Below are 19,034 nucleotides of genomic sequence, written 5' to 3' on the forward strand. Positions count from 1 at the left end.
ATTTTTTAAGAATATGGAAATAACTCATAAATCATCATTAAATAAATATATTCAAATATGGCATTATAAATTTCGAAATATAATTTAATATATATTTTTAAATTATACAATTTTATTACTAAAATTTTCAAAAATGTATACATTTTTTTTAGAAAATTTTAAAAATTTAATCAAAAAATCATTATTTGTTATATATATACAAATTTTTAGAAATAATTTTTAATTTTAATTTTTGATATTTATGCAACTTTTACAAATTTATTTAATATATTTAATTAAAATAAATAGATAGAAAAATCTATCTAAGATTATAATTTCAAATATATACATGCATATTCTTAAATATATTTTTTATTTTTAATTAAATCAAATTTATATTAAAATATTGATACAAAATTTTTTTTACAATATTAATAAAATTATATTTTAAAATAGAATTTATATTTATCTGGTTAAAAATATTTAAAATTTTTTTACTGCACATGGTGCAGGAAGACACCTAGTATATATACATATAGCACGGGAGTTTGTATGTATCGACGCGGAGATATATAAACAGACAAAGCGCACTAGATTAGATCTGAAACTGTTGCCATCTAACAAAAAAAAATCGGCGGGAAACGGAAACCGTCTTTTTGCGTCTCCCTCCATAGGACTTTCGCCCCTTTTTTATCTTTCTCCGATCTCTGCTTTCTAAACCCTAATTTCCGAAATCCAGAAAACCCCTATCGATTTTTTTCGCGAGAGAGCAATTCATCTCCATGGCGTGCGTTGCGGATGAATCCCAGATCGAAATCGACATCCACGGCCGCCACGTCGAAGCTCCGTCTCGCTACGTGTACTCCGTCGCCTCGTCGTCGTGCAATGTCGCCGTCGGTTCCCACAGTCTGATGTCCAAGAAGGTGAAGGCCCGTAAGCTTCCGATGGTTGAGCGATTCGAGGTCGAAGGTAGTAGCGATGTTAGCGGTGATGGCGATTGTTGCCGCGCCGGTGATTACAAGCTGCTGCGCCCTGAGATTGTTCGAGTCTACTGTCGCCGACGTAAGAGGTCGCCGCGGGGGTCTGGGAACGCTGAAAGTTTGAAGCTTGATGAGAGAAATCAGAAGAGGAGAAGAATTGGTGAGGGTTCGAGTGGGCTAAGGAGTGGCTTGAGGGGTTGCAGTGGAGATAAGCAGAAGGAGGCGTCTAGAAGGAAGGGGAGCTTTGTTAAGAGTCAGGACAAGGTGTCTATTGCTTCTGCTTCAACTAAGAGATGGTTCAGGTTAGGGTTTAGCTCTATCACTTCTCTAACCACTCAAAGTCACTGACTTGTGAAATTTTCTAGAACTCTTGGTTTTGTTTGATTAGAGGGAGTTTTGAATTTGCAGGTTGAGTTATGATGGTGTGGATCCTAAAAGTTTCGTAGGGCTTCAATGCAAGGCAAGTGTTAAAGTAGATAATTGTCCGTTTTAAGCTATATTGCATTCCATTTTAACAATCAACTTTTGTTTAATCACTAGGTTTTTTGGCCGCTGGATGCTTCTTGGTATACAGGTTCCATTGTTGAATACAGTTTAGAGAGAAAGCGTTACGTTGTAAGTAGTCCTAGATACTCTAATTGAGTTTTGAGTTTGAATGATTTTGTGAGCTAGGTAATATTCAAAAGCTTGATCCTCTAACGGTGGTTGCATTCTTCTTTAGGTTAAATACGAGGATGGATCTAGTGAGGATCTATTTCTTGATCGTGAAATGATCAAATTTTTCGTTTCTCGTGAAGAGATGGAGCTGTTACATCTGAAGATTTGTACTAATGATGTGACTGTTGGTGTCCGTGATTACGAGGAGATGGTTGTATTGGCAGCTAATTTGGAGGATTCTCAAGATTTTGGGCCTGGAGACATTATATGGGCGAAACTATCTGGTTTTTACTTAACTGACTTCTTCTAATTCTGCATATCTTAGAAATCTTTTCTACGCTATCAGAAAACTACCTACTGGGCTTCATGGCACTGCATTTGCTTACCTTTTTGGACAGGTCATGCTATGTGGCCAGCAGTTATTGTGGACGAATCTGTTATTGGAGAGCGGAAAGGCCTAACCAACAAGGTATCTGGAGGAAGATCGATCTTGGTACAATTTTTTGGCACCCATGATTTTGCCAGGTTAGACAATGTCTTCTAACTATTTAAATATCTTGTTTTGCTACCGAATTGTTGAGATGAATGTTGCGCATTATCAAGCTGAAGTTTAACATCCTTTGGTTGTATAGAATAAAGGTAAAACAAGCAACCTCGTTTCTCAAAGGGCTTCTCGCGTCATCTCATTTGAAGTGCAAACAACCTCGGTTTGAAGAGGGCATGCACGAAGCAAAAATGCAAGTCCCTCTCTTTTCACTTACATTCTACTTTCTCGATTTTCCAGTACTTCGTGCATTAACAATTAGGCCAATAATTATTTCCCTATGTTTCATGAAACATTTTGCCTGTCCTGAAAGTACTATTATTTTGCTTCACCCAGATATCTGAAGGAACATAGGCTTCCAGAAAGGATGACTCAACTTCAAAAAGGAGCTGATTCCGAAAGGACCAATAGTCCAGAAGAAGTCAGCTCAAACTCGGCCATTGATCACATGAGTGATGGAGAAGTGTGGTTGAGACCAACAGAAACTGTAGATTTCCGGTATACAATAGGGGATCTGCAAATAATAAATCTCGGTAAGGCTTGGAACTTATAATATGGTGTATCATCCTTAGTGCTATGGTTAATTATTTTCAGTTGGCTATTGGAATGAACTCCATTATCATGAATTGACTTATGACTTTTGTCTTACAGGGAAAATTGTGACAGATTCTCAGTTTTTCAAGGATGAGAATCATATTTGGCCTGAAGGTTATACGGCTATGAGAAAGTACACATCCCTAAAAGGTAATTTGTTAATAAGTTTTTGACTTTTCCTTACTAATAAGATATTTTCCATATTTGGTTGATTGAAATTAGTTCATAAATGGGCTGTTGCTTTTGGTTTTAAGCAGATCATAGCGCATATGCCTTGTACAAGATGGAAGTGCTCAGAGATGCCGAGTCGAAGACTCGCCCTCTGTTTAGAGTGACTGCAGATAGTGGAGAGCAAGTGAGTAGAAAACATCTAATTACTTTTGCTAACCTTCTATGTGTGTTCTATGTGTTTTGAGGTCCAGCGTGCATCTCTGGCTACCACTGATAACTTTTTTTTGGCAGTTCAAAGGGCTTACTCCATCGGCCTGCTGGAATAAGGTATATAACAGGACAAGAAAGGTTCAGAGTGCTACTGATAGTCCTAATGTTTTGGGGGATGAACTAAATGGATCAGACATGTTTGGTCTCTCCAACCCGGAAGTCATTAAACTTGTACAGGTATCTAGTCGTTGCATTTAAACTGATTTGTATGCTTCTAGTGATTGCACCTAATATGCGTTGCACCTTTATAACCCATCATCTAGCAGGGTTTATCAAAATCTAGACTATCGTCCAATGTTTCTATAAGCAAACATAGTTTGGGAAAGCGTCAAGATCATCTTACTGGTTATCGACCTGTTCGTGTTGACTGGAAAGATCTCGATAAGTGCAATGTCTGCGACATGGATGAGGTTAAGGATGCATCTTTTTGTTTCTCGATAGGAGTTTTCAATCTTTTGCGCTTTAACAAGTTAGTTCTGAATTCTGATTTATATTTTTTTTCTGTCTGCAGGAGTATGAAAACAATTTGTTCCTGCAATGTGATAAATGTAGAATAATGGTATTGTTCATGCTCTGAGCTTTTCTCGTTAACATATGCCTCTTAGATCTACACTCTGTAGTGCTTTGTGTGACTCAAATTGAAATTGCTTGTCCACTACTAGGTCCATGCTGGATGCTATGGAGAGATAGAACCCTGTGATGGTGCTTTGTGGTTATGCAACTTATGCCGTCCTGGAGCTCCTGATATACATCCACGCTGTTGTCTTTGTCCTGTAGTAGGTAATTTGACCGTATCATTTAGCGTGTGGAGTATTTATGTCTTTTCATTAGTGTATAATAAAAACTTCTTTTAGGGGGTGTTATGAAGCCGACAACTGATGGGCGCTGGGCTCATCTAGCTTGTGCTATATGGATACCAGGTTCGATATTTATGATTTGTTGTTTTGTATAGATTAGTTTCTACTGAAGAAATAGGTGGCATTTTACCATATTTGAAACTTCCTATTTCAACAGAAACGTGTCTATCTGATGTCAAGAAGATGGAACCGATTGATGGGGTGAATAAAATCAGTAAGGTTGGTGGTCATTTTTCTTTTTCTGTTTCCTTTACACCGTCACTGTGGGCTTTTCAGAAATCTTATTCCTCTTCCTTTTTTGCTGAATTCTTAAAACTAGGATCGCTGGAAACTAATGTGCACCATCTGTGCGGTATCTTATGGAGCTTGTATCCAAGTAAGATTTCTTTCTGTGATAATAGAAGCTAAATCATTCTTATGAATTGTGATGGATTCCCGGTACACAATTATCTAGTTGAAATTGCCTAATGAAAATGCTGCCAATATTACTGGGTTTAAGTAGAAGAAATGCAGCATAATTTTCTGATCATTCCTGTAAATATTTTTGGTTGTGCTTCTGTAGTTGGTGACCTTTTACAGACAGTATCATATCAACTTGTTGGTTTTTTCTAAGAAGCGATGATGCATATATAGATTCATTTGGCAAGAATGTGTGTCATATGAGTTTTTCAGAGGAGATCTTAGTGCTTATTTACTTTTTGTTTATGTCCACTGGCCAAATCACATGCCCTTTTCTTATTGAACTAGATTTTTGAAATATTGCATTGTGATATCTTTTAAAGTTAAGTTATGTTTGCCATTTAGCATGTGTATGAGTTGTGTTCCAAACAACTGTATATGCCTTTGTTACTGTCAAAGGCCAGCGATGAGTTGATATAATGTTAAAAGTGACTACATTTTTTCAGTGTTCAAACGATTCTTGTCGTGTGGCATATCATCCACTTTGCGCGCGAGCTTCTGGTCTATGTGTTGAGGTACTTTCATATCTTGCACACAAGTGATACTCAAAACACAGCTAGTCCATAAGAGATGTTTTTAACTGATGATGGCTATCTTGACCGTCTATGTAGCTTGAGAGTGAGGATAAGCTTTTTCTTCGACCAAAGGAGGATGAAGAAGCAGATCAGTGTATCCGCATGCGCTCATTCTGCAAGAGGCATCGACAAACATCAACTGCCTGCCTAGAATCAAAAGACATGATCAAACCCACTACGCATAAAAATTCCGACTATCTCCCACCACCTAATCCATCTGGCTGTGCTCGTACTGGTATGTAGCTACTTCGTCTATCTTTGGGTTCTAGGATTAAACTTTAGATTACACCATGTGTTTTTTTGTTTGTTAATCTTTCATGTTCTTACAAATCCTCTTGGAATAGTAGTTTCCTATTTTATATACAACCGTTTTTTAATATATTTAATACAAAGGTTTAATCTTAAGCATTTTTCACATTCTTTTTCACTTTTAGTAATGTCCTACGTTTCAGCAGCATAGATGATCCATCTCAACATATTTTTGGTCTATTGTTGCAGAGCCTTATAATTTTCTTGGAAGAAGAGGGCGGAAGGAACCTGAAGCTCTTGCGGCTGCTTCTTCAAAGCGGTTATTTGTTGAGAATCAGCCATACCTTGTCGGTGGTTACTCTCGAAATGAGGTTTCAACCTATGAGTGCATTCACGGATCAAAGGTGTCACAGATGAATACACCAACCAACATGGTTTCTATGGCTGAGAAATATAAATACATGAAGGAAACATACAAGAAGAGATTAACATTTGGTAAGCATTCGTTCTTCTTGAATTAGCAGCAAATCTTAAAGGATATCAGAGGTCTTTCAAACTTATGCTACGATCAAAATAGTAGAATTTCTGTATGATCCTAAAAGTTCGTTTTTCTTTTCAGGGAAATCAGGAATTCATGGCTTTGGCATCTTTGGAAAGCTTCCGCACAGGGCTGGAGATATGGTGAGCATACTTAACTTGAACTTGAATTTCCGTTTTTGGAAAGTAGCACTCAAGAAAATATATTTGTATGATTTTGATGTAGGTGATTGAATACACGGGAGAACTTGTTAGACCTTCAATAGCTGACAAAAGAGAACGTCTTATCTACAATTCAATGGTGGTAAGCAGTTCTAACTATCTTTGTACATTTGTGTGCTACATATATGGTAGATTCTATGAACAAAACTGGAAGAATGTATCAGCGGATTGATATGTAGCTTTATTCATCTATCTCTATATTATTTCATAACATTCCTCTAAAAGTATAAATCATGGATGAGTTCATAAGTATCTGAGAAAGTTATTTGTTTCTTACGTGATAGGGTGCGGGTACTTATATGTTTAGAATTGATGACGAGCGGGTCATAGATGCTACAAGGGCAGGAAGCATTGCCCACCTGATTAATCACTCCTGTGTGGTATGTCTATGGCTCATCACTCTTAATGCTTGTATTCGATTGGGTTAACATCTACAGAACTAAGCATTTTTATACTTACTTTTATGCAGCCAAATTGCTACTCGAGGGTCATCAGTGTTAATGGAGATGAACACATTATCATTTTCGCAAAGAGGGATATAGCTAAATGGGAAGAGCTGACTTATGACTACAGGTTTCATTTTCATGCCATTTGGATCATATCTGAGATAATTCTATAATCATTTTGCTAACGCTTATCTTCTAACTTACAGGTTCTTGTCAGTCGATGAGCGGCTTTCATGTTCATGTGGCTTTCCAGGGTGTCGAGGTGTTGTTAATGATACAGTAGCTGAAGAACAACTGTCGAAGATTTATGTTCCTCGCTCTGATCTAATAGAGTGGACCGGATAATAAGCTAAGTAAAGCTATAGAATTAGTAATACGCATCCGCTTTTTGATTGATGTAGCTCTTTATACTGAGGTGAATGTGTTAATTTTGAACACAAACCATTTTTTATGTATAGATACAAAATTAGTGAGTAATAAAACTACACTGATCATAGTAACAATTTCGTACATTCTCTTTTCTTTACATAGTTGTGTGCGCTTCATCTAGAGTTTTAATCCTAACGGTGTTACTTGTCATTTTTTAGAAAGTTATTTATTGAACAAGTAACGTAAGTTTGTGGTTTAGTGATATTATTTGATCATATGTTTCAATGATGTGATCATAAGTATTGCTTTGAACTTTTTTGCTGACAGAAATGTGAATAAGAACCGGCTCATTGAATTTTATAGATCACGAAAGGAACAAGAACAGGCTCATTGAATTTTTGAAGTATTTGCAAAAATCTTCGTCACAACTCACAAGAAATTAACTTCACAGAGTCTGATTCATTATTTGTTGTAGAGTGTCAGCTCATTCTGTTTGTAGGATAGAACAAAGAAGTGAGGTACTTGGGGATAAAAGCTCGAGCACACAGAGGATGACCAACTGAAAATATATGTAAAAGAGGCCTACACCAAGATCTGCTTCTTTTTTTTTATACTCCTTGCATTGGACACGGTACGCCCACATAATATTACTCCCTACGTGACTACTACGTCTCTTTGAATATAGTAGCTGTTTGCAGGAGTTTCAATGTGTTTATTAGTCTAAGGAAGCTGCTATAAGTGGTGAGGGCTGGATTAGGAGGTGGCGAGGGAGGCAATATGAGATGGTTTGGTGCAAAAACCTGTCCTCATTCATTGACTGACAGTGGTGGAAACAGAAGCCGCACTTATATGGTGCGTAGTCTGCGGAATAAATATGTTGAAAATTTGAGTGTTTAGAGATGTCATCTTTGAGAGTGATTCCAAGAATCAAATTCAAAAGCCATCAAACGATACATAATCTTTGCCAAGGTTAAGCAGTCAGACCAGTGAGATATTTTTGGAACTTACACGGGATTTCAATAATTGGAAAAATCGATTTGAGGAAAGGTGTCTGATTCGAAGATACAAGAAACAAAAAACTGTCAAAAGAGGGTGAGAAAAGTTCAACAAAAAGGAACAAAATTACATAAAAGGTCTTCTAGGCGACAGGGATCATCTCAGGGTAATCTACGGCAGTGAGGGGAGCTTCGGGTACAAAAGCAGCCGGAGCATCAACCTGAGCAGGTGCAGAGTTTACTTCTTCTTCCTTGGGAGTATGGATGATCACAACATCAGGCAATGGTGTCTTTGGTCCCGTTACTCCCTTAGGGTCCCAGTCAAGCATGACCTTCACCTTGATTCCGAGCACACCCTGCACATACATTTGGGGTTTAGAATTAGACATTGCTTGCCGGTTTACTTGCTCAACCAAAAATGCCATAAGAAACTCTCACTTGTCTAAGCAGGACATGTCTGACAGCAGAGTCGATGTACTCCTTGGTAGGTTGACCAGAGGAAACCATGTAACCGTCCTTGAATTTCATGGACTTGGCACGCGCAGCACGGAGCTTTCCACTCACAATCACCTGAGAGTGAGCAAGCATTTGCGTTAAAAAGAAATGCAAAATGTCTGAGACATTATTTTATATAATAGTAGAAAATAAATTTAGAGAATAATGGGATTAGTATTCACCTCACATCCCTTAGCTCCACTCTCCATGACGAATCTCAAGACACCATAGCAAGCCCTATACACAACACAAGATCATAGCCATATTAAACATCCAGCTTTTGTTAAGAAACGAGAGCATGCAGATAACAATTCGCAATATAAACTAAGCAACAAGCCAAAACCTCGCTTGAACCCATATGCATCAATGCTACCAATATAAAGAGTGTAACTTCAGTAGAGGGTCCAATAAATATAGAATCTCCATGAATGCTTCCCACGGTAAGCCCATATACAAACATTTGTCACCCACAATTCTTAATTCCTAAAATTATGACATTCATCCTATTAAGTTAAGTAATGTGACTCATCATATGGAATAACAAACTAACAAATTCATTACCTCAATACACCTACAAACTTCAATCAAACAAAAAAACAGTAGAAGAACTACGAAATGTCTGGTTACATGTCACTATATATCAATACCTGCGAACAGCCAGACCACCGAGGAGCTTGTAACGGAGAGACTCAGCCTGAGCAATGGCGCAGAGACCTCTGTTGGCAACCTTCTCAGCGTAAAGCTCAACACTGTCTTGAGGGAATCTGAATCTCTTCTGCACAAGCGATGTCAGCTCCCTAATCCTCCTTCCCTTCTCACCTACATCCAAAAAAAAACGATCTTTATGAGATTCCATATTTAAAGTTCCAAACTTTCAGTTCCAAATAACTATCTACACATATTACCTAGAACATTTTGAGTACGAGTAGCTCTGATGATAATCTCAGTCCTCATTGGAGTGACCCTAACCTCCACACCTGAGTACCCATCCTCTGCTAGCTCCCTAGTGAGCACCTCATTCAACTCGGCGTAGAACACACCGTCCGCTACAAACTATAACAAAAACATTCAACACAGATACAGTTCAATATACGATGCTTCGATAGAGATCAACTCAACCAAAAAAAAAAAAAGAAATTACAAATGACCTTTCTCTTCTTGCTGATCTGAGTCGCCATGATGTTGAAATGTAAATCTGCTTAACGCTGGAACCGAAGAAGGAGCAGTGGGTTGATCTCAAGAGAATGGTGCGTTATCACATTTTTAGCTGTTAGTATTTATATCTAGGTTAGATACTCAATTCACTAGTTTATTGGGCCCAATAGACTTTTAATGGGCCTTTTCTTCTTACATAAATGGGCTTTAAGTGAACGACAAGTATTCTTTCTTTCATTCTCCTGCGACGTCAACATATCCGTGATGTGATGATGAACCGAGAGACAAATCCTTGAAGGAATCATATGAGTGAAATACCTAATCATCATATCAGACAATGACATTTCTCCAGGAAAGAACTTAAACTTCCGGTAGCTGCATTATAGCAAGATGTCCCCAAGGTTTCATGGACAGAATCTGAGTTGAGTGCAGAATCTGAATGCTCTTTGTAGGGAGTGAGCTTGCCACAGCATGGTAGTAAGCTATCGGGTTTAGTGAATCCGATGAGATTGAAGGAACCATACAAACCTTTTCCTAATGATTTCACAAAATGCATCATTGTTTTTTTTATTTATCTATATATAAACTCTGGCTTATTTAGCTGAGATTTGTATGTATCTGAGATTTGTTTAGAGATAAATGAAACTTTTAGAGTTTTCATATTTAATTAGCTGTTAGGTTAAAATAAAGGAAACTTAAAGTAAGCATAGTATACATACACTACCATTGAATCGACCTGCGAATGGATATTTACTGTTTGATCAAACGTTTCGTCAAAACACTTCACACGCCTATGGACTTGCTTGATTATCATAACAAATCTGATTATTAGCTTTCATCCAGCGCAGCAACATATTCAAACAAGAAAACTCTACTTCCTTGTTGTCTAATACTACTAGACAGAGTTTTAGTTAAATTAACTAAAGTCGGAAGAGTCTTGAGACCATAACCAGAAATGATAAAAGTAGGAACTTGAAAAAAAAAAAAAAAAAAAAAAAGTAGGAACTTGTAAGTTGTAAGGGAAGTTGGATCCAATGGCTGACCAAGTAACGAGGATCAGCTCTCGTTTAAATAACAACTAGCTAGATATGGACCCCTCCGGGCAGACGAGTTTTTATTCCTTTTACTGAAACTGACATAAAACGAAATTAGTACTTTAATTAGTGATATCAATCCATTAGAAAACAAAATTAGTATTCTTATTACTATAATTGAAACTGACATTAAACTAAATTTGCATATTCTTGTAATATGCATTGATTTTGAATCTAGTTCATTAGAAATGTCAGTTCTTAATATAGTTAAAAAAAATGCAGATTAAAATGTTACATATGCACTTACGGATTCAACAGCAAGAACCATCTTTAGTGTCTTTCCACCACCAGCATACACTTGGTTTCAAGAGTAATAATTTGACTTGGATGCGCCAACCAGTCTTGAAATGTTACGTTATAAATAGCCATCATTTTCGAAAATACACGCAAATTAAAAAAAAAACAAAGATGCTCAAGAGTAATACGACAAATACAAGGAACAAGATTTGTGATCTATATATTCAAATTTGGTTTTCTTTTTAGGTTAATTAGGATTTCAATTGTGAAATATAATAACAGGGTTGGAGATATTAGCGTTTCCATGCAACCAATTCCTGGGACAAGAACCAGGAAACAATGAAGAGATTCTACAAACTGTCTGCACCAGGTTCAAAGCTGAATTCCCCATCTTTGGCAAGGCACTTACTTCTTTTTCTTTTCTTTTATCAAATTTAATTATGTTCAACCTCTTCCTACTAATCACAATTTATGTACGATACTTTTCATCTAGTCAAAAAATGAACTTTCACCAAAAAAGTATTGTTTCTCCTCTGTTTCTTTATTACTAAAACAAATAGTTAAATACTATCTTTTAGGTTAGGTATCGTTTTCTTACCATATACTACTAGTTTATTGAAAAGTAACAGCCAAGAAATATCGACGGTTTGATTACAAGATTTTGAATAAACATGTGTTACGAGAAAAATCATTTTATAGTAATAGTGATTGTGTGTCAACGTAGGGTGTATGTGAACGGGAAGAACACGGCGCCGTTATACAAATATGTGAAAGCAGAGAAAGGAGGTTTGCTGATTGACGCAATCAAATGGAACTTTACAAAGTTCTTGATTTTCTCCTGACGGCAAAGTCTTCCAGAGATACTCTCGTAGAACATCTCCTCTTGAGTTCGAGGTACGCACCAGGCCCCCCGGTTCCCTCCTAAACCGGAATCCTCACACTTCTTCATGTGTTTCACAAATCACACATAACGCACCACCTTATAACTAACCGGTTTTATTTGGATTGTGCAGAAAGACATTCAAACTTTTTTTTTTTTTTTTTTTTGATAACTCTGGTATCTGGGAAGCCAGATTCCCAACTATCCCCGAAAGAGGTCCAACGCCCCAACAGAAAGGATGTTAAATCCGTTGTGGCCAAGATTCGAATCCGGGTGGCGAACAGTACAGCTGTACCTCCTTTACCACCAAGCTACGAGCGCTTGGTTAAGACATTCAAACTTTGTTGGGACTTGCTTCTTCTTGAATCATCAACTGAAGTTTCAAGAACGGATTTTATCTATATTTATTCAGCCTCTTGTTTTCTATTATCGACATTGCAAAACATATCTTCTCTGAATCTGTATTCTAAATAAAATGTTTCTTGTCTTCTCAACATATCGTTCTCATGGATGAAAAATGATTTTTTATCACGTGACTCAGTTAAAAGCTGACACGAAAAAGTTAGATGGAGAAAGAAATCATATTCGCCGTTATTAGAAAAGTTGGATACGTAACAGAACACGTGAAAGTACGATCATGTCTGCCCTATCGTACACGACACGTTGAGCGTGTTCACAACTTATTACCACAACTTTCTGATACTTTCCCACAAACGGGAAAGAAAAAAAAAAAGATAAAAAGAATCACAAGTACGGACGTGTTCTTTTTTTTAACATCTTGTAACTGAAGCACAAGAACAAAGACAGATCAAGATCATGAAACAGAACTTGTTAATTAAAACTCTGACAGTTAGATGATCAAGTTACCTCAGCCACAACAAAACAGAGGACTTCAAAAACACAGTTGTTTCTTTGTCTCTCTAAGTCTCATCACTGCATATTACGAGGACAATGAACTCTATTCAGATGTTAGATGTTAAAGTAACCCTTATTGCACTTAAACGACGAGATCAGTCGGGAGAATTTGTAGACAAATAATATGAAAATTTTATTCAGTGACACATTTATTTCCAATTTCATTGACAAATAAGACTAATACACATACATTAAAAAAAAAAGCCGAACCAGTTTCTCCATGGACACACAATGCAGGTCTATTCTTCAGCTAACAGTGGCAGAGACTTCATTCATGCAAAAAAGGTCTTCAGAAGAATGTTTCTGGTTCACCCAATATGTTCAGACAAGATGATGATGGTAGCTGTTCAGCTACACAACCGGACAGTGCAAGCTACAGCTTGTGCCCAGTATTTGAGTCTAGCTTTTACATCATCTGGATTATCACCTGAATCAAAAACATTTTTTATATATAAAAAAAAAAGAATTAAAAAAAAAGAAACAAAGATTTTACCAACCAAAATGTTCTTTAAATGGAATCAAGATTTACTTACCAGGGCTAGAGATCTTCCAGTTTGCAACTGGACCGGTCGTGGACGGTGGCGGCGGCGAAGCATCTTCAGCCGGACACGTGTCCGACGACTTTTGTTGATCATCCAAGAACTTCTGGCTCATGGAGTAACAAAGCTCTAAAGCAGGCAGAGTGCTGCAAAGCTCAGGGATCTCGTCGTAGCTGAACCCAAAACCTAGATCTAAACAGCCTTTAAGCTCCTCGAGATCATCATCCGTCAAACTCTTACCTCTCGTAAGATCTTCTTGATAATCATCAGCAGCAGAAGCTTCAACGTAGCCCTCAAGCAACACTTGGCTCTTCCTCTTCTCAAGCTTGTTGTTCCTACTCTCTCCGGCGAAATGACCACCACCTCCGCGAGTCTCGATCTCGGCCCAAGCTTCCTGGATCCCTCCTCCTCCTTGCTCGTGTTGTGGTGAAGCTGTGTTGGATGTTTCTTCGTCTTGGACAGAGCGTGTCCATTGATCTGATGACTCGAAGTGAATACAACCCATCTCTCTTTCTTTCTTTAGAATGATCGTCTTCTTTGTTCTAATAAGGAAGGGTGTTTTCTTATCGGAGGTGAATGGTGAGGAGAAGTTGTTAATAAAGAGAGATGATTTGTGTGACTTTTCTTAGAAAAGAAGCTTCAATTATTGGGTTGGCAAGTGGCATCTCCTTCTTGTTATGCCATCTTCTGTCTGTGGGCCATGGTTATGATTCTATTACATGTGTGTGTCTCAGACAGACACAATGGCTTTACTATTTGATTCTGAATTTTCAACTATTTTAAAAATAATTAAAAAAAAAAGCATATTGGTATCTTTTTTTTTTTGGTCAAAAAAGCATATTGGTATCTTGGTTATGATTTTAATCTTATTTAGAACAACATGATCACCGAACTTCAAGAATTATTAGAGAATCACTTGAAGAATATACTTTTCTTGAACTTCAAGAATTAGAAGTTCTTCAACTAAATTCTTTTATATGTTAGTAACTGGGATCTGTTATTTCAAATTGGTTTTTGTATATCGCAAATACAAAAGCTTTCTTGAAAATGAAAACGAGAAATAAACTTTTGGATCCAAAAGCCCTTACACTGGAAACTTCTTGAGATAATTTTAGAAATAAAATTTGGAAAGGAGTCTGATTCCAAGAACAAAAAAAAGAACAAAATCAAATGGAATAGTAGTAAAAAAAAGGTATTCCTTTCTAGGCGACAGGGATCATCTCAGGGTAATCTACGGCAGTGAGGGGAGCTTCGGGTACAAAAGCAGCCGGAGCATCAACCTGAGCAGGTGCAGAGTTTACTTCTTCTTCCTTGGGAGAATGGATGATGACAACATCAGGCAATGGTGTCTTTGGTCCATTTATTCCCTTAGGGTCCCAGTCAAGCATGACCTTCACCTTGATTCCGAGCACGCCCTGCACATACGTTTGAGGTTTAGAATTAGACATCTTTTGTCGATTTACTTATTCAACCAAACAAGCCAGAAGAGGAAAATCTCACCTGTCTAAGGAGAACATGTCTGACAGCAGAGTCGATGTAGTCCTTGGTAGGTTGACCAGAGGAAACCATGTAACCGTCCTTGAATTTCATGGACTTGGCACGTGCTGCACGTAGCTTTCCACTCACGATCACCTGAGAGCAAGCATTTGACATGAACAATGTCTGAGATTAATTTTGTGGAGAGAAAACAAAACAACGTAGAGAATAGTGGAATTATTAGTATTCACCTCACAACCCTTAGCTCCGCTCTCCATGACGAATCTCAAGACACCATAGCATGCCCTATACACAACACAAGATCATAGCCATATTAAACATCCAGCTTTTGTTAAGAAACGAGAGAATCAAAGACTGGAAACAATACGCAAATATAAACAAAGCAACCAGCCAAAACCTAGCTAGAACCACATGCATCACCAATACTACAAAGTTAACGAGTAGATTGGATCTCCTTTGATATGCTTCAATAACATCCATTCATGCCTAAAGCTATAAACTTTACCCAATCATTTAGGCAATGCAACTCATTATATGAGGTAACAAGCTAACAAATTCATGATCTGACAAACAAACAACACACAGAAATGTACAGAAGACCATGTGAGTACCTGCGAACGGCAAGGCCACCGAGGAGCTTGTAACGGAGAGACTCAGCCTGAGCAATGGCGCAGAGGCCTCTGTTGGCAACCTTCTCAGCGTAAAGCTCAACACTGTCTTGAGGGAATCTGAATCTCTTCTGCACAAGTGATGTCAGCTCCCTAATCCTCCTCCCCTTCTCACCTACATCCAAACGAATCAAATAGCTATCAATCAGACCTCTCTACAGATAAAGTTCTAAGCTTTAGGTTGAAATGAACATTATTACCGAGAACGTTTTGAGTACGGGTGGCTCTGATGATAATCTCAGTCTTCATTGGAGTAACCCTAACCTCCACACCTGAGTATCCATCCTCCGCTAGCTCCCTAGTCAGAACCTCATTTAACTCGGCGTAGAACACACCGTCCGCTACAAACTACACAAACTCAAGGAACCAGTTCAAAATTCGATGCACCGAAAGAGATCCATAGGGAAGTAAAAAGGATCGAGTGAGATTTTTACCTTTCTCTTCTTGCTGATTTGCGTTGCCATGTTGTAGAAGAAGATAAATGAAGTTTGCCGATTAGCTCAGAGTTCTGAAAAAACGCTAGAGAAGGTGGCGATGAGCGGCAAGCGAAGAATATATAGTTTTGGGACTAGGGTTTCTATTGCTCGTGTTGTGTGGCTCGTTTCGTATTAAAACAAAGCCCATTATCTGATAAATGCGGCCCATTAGCAAATGCAGTATCAGTTTTTCAGTAATTCGATTGTGTAAATGATGTATATTCCCCATAATAAAAAATCATGAAAATTTATAAATGCATAGATAAAAATTTCATGTTTCTTTATGAAACGGAGAAGTAATTTTTCTAAAGTGTGTAACCGTATGGAGATACGCTAACACACAAACCTGATCACAAAATTTCAACAAACTTCTGGAGCCAGAGGCTTGTAACTAATATTAGCTTTAAGCTCTCTTTCTAAAACGGGATTAAGGAGTTTAAAAAAAAAAAAAAAAAAGTTTACAGTCAAGTGTTAGTTTGGTATATGATTTTCTTTTCTTCATACGTTCTCGTGGTTCCATTAGATTGAGGCATTTCATCAAAGACATTATTGACTCTGAATTTTATAAGATTGGAAGCAGAAAAAAAAAACTGATTGGCATAAATAAAGCTGAAAATAATTTATAATTTTAGCGTCTATCATGTGTGACTGTTTTATATCTGTTACAACTTCTGTTTTTTGGGATTGTATTCTTACAGTCACCAGCTTGTATCAGATCAAAATTAATCAACAAAATTTTAGAGAAAAAGAACTGTTAACCCGCTCACCTTGTATATAGTTTGTCAATATGTTAAATTCAGTATTGTGTTCCTCGTACAGATCATAGGGATTTTCATTAGAGATATGTTAGATATTTTTTCATTTCTCTTTACACATCTTATCAATTGTTAAACAGCTCCACTACCGATTAAAGTTTCTATTTACCATCTGTTTTGCAGTTTTTAGGTGAATCTTTATTTAGACTACAAAATTCAAAGCTGTTTATCCCTTTTGTTTCATTTTACAGAAGAAAAACAACAGCACACTATTATCAAAAATCCAACACGGCAACAAAAAGAAACCTCACCTTCAAAGCTCTTTATAAACTCATCACCATACATACACATTCAAGTTAATCAAAACACAAAGAAACCAAAAAAAAATGTCTACATCTAATACCATAACCTTCATTCTATTCATCGCAACAACACTTCTCGCGTCCAGCAACGCAGCCGATAACGCCACAACGCAACCGCTATTCCCAGCGATTCTAATCTTCGGCGACTCAACCGTGGACACAGGGAACAACAACTACCCTATAAACACATTCTTCAGAGCTACACATCTACCTTACGGCATTGATCTCCCAAACCATGAAGCTAACGGAAGATTCTCAAACGGAAAACTAATCCCCGACATACTCGCAGCCAAATACAACATCAAACAGCTTGTTCCTCCTTTCTTACAACCAAATCTCTCCGACCAAGATATTGTAACTGGAGTCTGTTTTGCATCAGCCGGAGCGGGCTACGATGACCTAACAAGTCTCTCCACTCAGGCGGTTCCTGTCTCCGAACAACCTAACATGTTCAAGAGCTACATTGCTCGTCTTAAGAGTATCGTGGGAGACAAGAAAGCTATGGAGATTATCAACAATGCCTTGGTGGTTATAAGTGCAGGGACTAACGATTTCATCTTGAATTATTACACTATTCCTACAAGGCGTCTTCAGTACCATCATGTCTCTAGCTACCAAGACTTTATTCTTAAGAGGCTTGACAATCTCATTGGGGTAAAGTTTTCAAACTATAGCAACATTTCTTGTTGTGCAAGGAAATGCTAAATCCATCTCAAGTTCATATGATAATCTATTTTTCAAATTTAACAAAATGGTATATATTTATAATCTAAAATAAAAAATTTAAATTTGAAACCCTTTTTTTTCAAATCGTAAATCCTAGACTAAAAAAGCTTATGAAATAATTTTTTTTAACAATTATTTGATTATCTTTTCTGGTGTGTGTATGTGTGCAGGAGCTATATAGTTTAGGTTGCAGAAATATTGTGATCGGAGGTTTACCTCCTATTGGTTGCTTACCGATCCAAATGACTGCTAAGTTCCGCAACATCTTTAGGTTTTGCTTAGAACAAGAGAACAAAGACTCTGTGGTATACAATCAGAAGCTTCAAAAGCAAATACCCCAGATGCAAGCATCTCTTACCGGAAGCAAGATCCTCTACGCTGATATATATAACCCTATCTATGACATGATGCAAAACCCTGGCAAATACGGTATATATACAACCTTTCTTGTCTCCCAAGTTTTTTTATAAGATAATATCTATGATCACTCGTGTGGGATTTTTAAAAACAGGGTTCAAGGAGACGAAGAGAGGATGTTGTGGAACAGGGTTTCTGGAGACGAGCTTCATGTGTAATGTTCTTTCTCAAACGTGTGACAATCACTCGGAGTTTTTGTTCTTTGACTCCATTCATCCATCAGAAGCTACCTATAATTACATAGGAGACTTGCTTGATACTCAGATCCGTGAGTGGATTGCGGCTTAAGCCATCACGGTTCGAAAAAATGAAAATGTTAATTGGTAGATTGTTGAAGTAGATACTTGGTGCTTGAGTCTATAAATCTACATGCTAAGATTATGATGCTAATGTGTTTTGTGTGCGTAACACAACTCTGTTATATGAAACAGAGACGGTAAAAGAGAAGAAGGAGGATGTAGTGGGCCGAGTTCACACACATGACTTGGGTCTTAGTGTTGAGTTAAGACAAAGCTCAAGTGAGAAGGCGGTAAAAGGAAGAAGTGTTATGAGTAATTCAAACGGTCGTCTACAGAGTACGGAAGGGATGAGGTCAGCGACAGCTGGTGGTGTGGTCCTGAAGAATACGTTCAGTCCTCTTGGGCAATGCATCGAAGGGCTGTGATTACACCACTTGTATAGAGATCAGAGTGTGGCTCTAGGGTTTTACAATCTTTCTTTACACTATATATATTGTAACTGAAGAACTATTGTGGTGTGGTTGGGGGAGTTAAGAAAAGTATATTTTTCAGATCTCAAACTTTCACATGGTATCAGAGCTTTGAGAACCTTAACAGGTCGCTGTAATGGCAGATGCTCCAGTTACCGACCCTTTTCCTACAGCCCTCCATATCACTAGTTCTGTGACGTTAAAG

The 19,034-nt window shown here is 37.6% G+C and overlaps 5 protein-coding genes across 6 annotated transcripts; 2 read left to right on the forward strand and 3 right to left on the reverse strand.

Annotated features, from left to right (window-relative positions):
• The first annotated feature begins 600 nt into the window (after positions 1-600).
• Positions 601-7,066, forward strand: LOC106447031 (histone H3-lysine(4) N-trimethyltransferase ATX1). 2 transcript variants are annotated; one of them, XM_048778365.1, is made up of 24 exons: positions 601-1,261; positions 1,368-1,419; positions 1,500-1,574; positions 1,681-1,900; positions 2,015-2,141; positions 2,249-2,353; positions 2,497-2,693; positions 2,812-2,904; positions 3,012-3,109; positions 3,217-3,372; positions 3,459-3,605; positions 3,707-3,754; positions 3,858-3,975; positions 4,050-4,115; positions 4,210-4,271; positions 4,372-4,428; positions 4,958-5,026; positions 5,123-5,321; positions 5,585-5,830; positions 5,955-6,016; positions 6,099-6,176; positions 6,379-6,474; positions 6,564-6,667; positions 6,747-7,066. In XM_048778365.1, exons 1-24 carry the CDS (start codon positions 762-764, stop codon positions 6,883-6,885), a joined length of 3,114 nt encoding a protein of 1,037 aa, XP_048634322.1. In that variant the 5' UTR covers positions 601-761; the 3' UTR covers positions 6,886-7,066. The 2 variants fall into 2 exon arrangements, with proteins under 2 accessions (XP_048634322.1, XP_048634323.1); XM_048778366.1 differs by having other exon boundaries at positions 3,462-3,605.
• Positions 7,067-7,929: 863 nt separating this feature from the next.
• Positions 7,930-9,728, reverse strand: LOC106447021 (40S ribosomal protein S3-2). The gene is made up of 6 exons (XM_013888868.3): positions 9,548-9,728; positions 9,305-9,452; positions 9,047-9,218; positions 8,582-8,636; positions 8,343-8,474; positions 7,930-8,260 (listed from the first exon to the last, which is right to left on the reverse strand). Exons 1-6 carry the CDS (start codon positions 9,575-9,577, stop codon positions 8,048-8,050), a joined length of 750 nt encoding a protein of 249 aa, XP_013744322.2. The 5' UTR covers positions 9,578-9,728; the 3' UTR covers positions 7,930-8,047.
• A 2,599-nt stretch (positions 9,729-12,327) lies between these two features.
• On the reverse strand, positions 12,328-13,863 carry LOC106448776. The gene is made up of 3 exons (XM_048778367.1): positions 13,214-13,863; positions 12,891-13,107; positions 12,328-12,698 (listed from the first exon to the last, which is right to left on the reverse strand). The coding sequence occupies exons 1-2, from the start codon at positions 13,722-13,724 to the stop codon at positions 13,028-13,030; spliced, it is 591 nt and encodes a 196-aa protein (XP_048634324.1). The 5' UTR covers positions 13,725-13,863; the 3' UTR covers positions 12,328-12,698; positions 12,891-13,027.
• A 336-nt stretch (positions 13,864-14,199) lies between these two features.
• Positions 14,200-15,984, reverse strand: LOC106447023 (40S ribosomal protein S3-2). Its single transcript, XM_013888869.3, has 6 exons — positions 15,819-15,984; positions 15,585-15,732; positions 15,328-15,499; positions 14,947-15,001; positions 14,720-14,851; positions 14,200-14,634 (listed from the first exon to the last, which is right to left on the reverse strand). The coding sequence occupies exons 1-6, from the start codon at positions 15,846-15,848 to the stop codon at positions 14,422-14,424; spliced, it is 750 nt and encodes a 249-aa protein (XP_013744323.1). The 5' UTR covers positions 15,849-15,984; the 3' UTR covers positions 14,200-14,421.
• Positions 15,985-16,220: 236 nt separating this feature from the next.
• Positions 16,221-18,784, forward strand: LOC106447019 (GDSL esterase/lipase At2g31540-like). Its single transcript, XM_048778208.1, has 4 exons — positions 16,221-17,631; positions 17,874-18,132; positions 18,215-18,388; positions 18,552-18,784. Exons 1-4 carry the CDS (start codon positions 17,002-17,004, stop codon positions 18,782-18,784), a joined length of 1,296 nt encoding a protein of 431 aa, XP_048634165.1. The 5' UTR covers positions 16,221-17,001.
• Positions 18,785-19,034: the final 250 nt, after the last annotated feature.

Source organism: Brassica napus, chromosome A4, assembly GCF_020379485.1.
Source record: "Brassica napus cultivar Da-Ae chromosome A4, Da-Ae, whole genome shotgun sequence".
NCBI classification, from domain to species: domain Eukaryota; kingdom Viridiplantae; phylum Streptophyta; class Magnoliopsida; order Brassicales; family Brassicaceae; genus Brassica; species Brassica napus.

Excerpts from the sequence above, each read along its gene's own strand:
- LOC106447023 (XM_013888869.3), bottom strand. The coding sequence starts at position 15,848 with ATGGCAACGCAAATCAGCAAGAAGAGAAAG. Across the intron at positions 15,002-15,327 it reads GGTGGCCTTGCCGTTCGCAG|GGCATGCTATGGTGTCTTGA; the intron begins GTACTCACATGG and ends TGTTGTGTATAG. Across the intron at positions 14,635-14,719 it reads GACATGTTCTCCTTAGACAG|GGCGTGCTCGGAATCAAGGT; the intron begins GTGAGATTTTCC and ends ACGTATGTGCAG.
- LOC106447019 (XM_048778208.1), top strand. The coding sequence starts at position 17,002 with ATGTCTACATCTAATACCATAACCTTCATTCTATTCATCGCAACAACA. Across the intron at positions 18,133-18,214 it reads GCAAAACCCTGGCAAATACG|GGTTCAAGGAGACGAAGAGA; the intron begins GTATATATACAA and ends TTTTAAAAACAG. Across the intron at positions 18,389-18,551 it reads CTTGCTTGATACTCAGATCC|AGACGGTAAAAGAGAAGAAG; the intron begins GTGAGTGGATTG and ends TATATGAAACAG.
- LOC106447031 (XM_048778365.1), top strand. The coding sequence starts at position 762 with ATGGCGTGCGTTGCGGATGAATCCCAGATCGAAATCGACATCCACGGC. Across the intron at positions 3,606-3,706 it reads ATGTCTGCGACATGGATGAG|GAGTATGAAAACAATTTGTT; the intron begins GTTAAGGATGCA and ends TTCTGTCTGCAG. Across the intron at positions 6,668-6,746 it reads GAGCTGACTTATGACTACAG|GTTCTTGTCAGTCGATGAGC; the intron begins GTTTCATTTTCA and ends TCTAACTTACAG.
- LOC106447021 (XM_013888868.3), bottom strand. The coding sequence starts at position 9,577 with ATGGCGACTCAGATCAGCAAGAAGAGAAAG. Across the intron at positions 9,453-9,547 it reads AGATCAGCAAGAAGAGAAAG|TTTGTAGCGGACGGTGTGTT; the intron begins GTCATTTGTAAT and ends TTTTTGTTATAG. Across the intron at positions 8,261-8,342 it reads GACATGTCCTGCTTAGACAA|GGTGTGCTCGGAATCAAGGT; the intron begins GTGAGAGTTTCT and ends ATGTATGTGCAG.
- LOC106448776 (XM_048778367.1), bottom strand. The coding sequence starts at position 13,724 with ATGGGTTGTATTCACTTCGAGTCATCAGATCAATGGACACGCTCTGTC. Across the intron at positions 13,108-13,213 it reads CTGGAAGATCTCTAGCCCTG|GTGATAATCCAGATGATGTA; the intron begins GTAAGTAAATCT and ends TTTTTGATTCAG.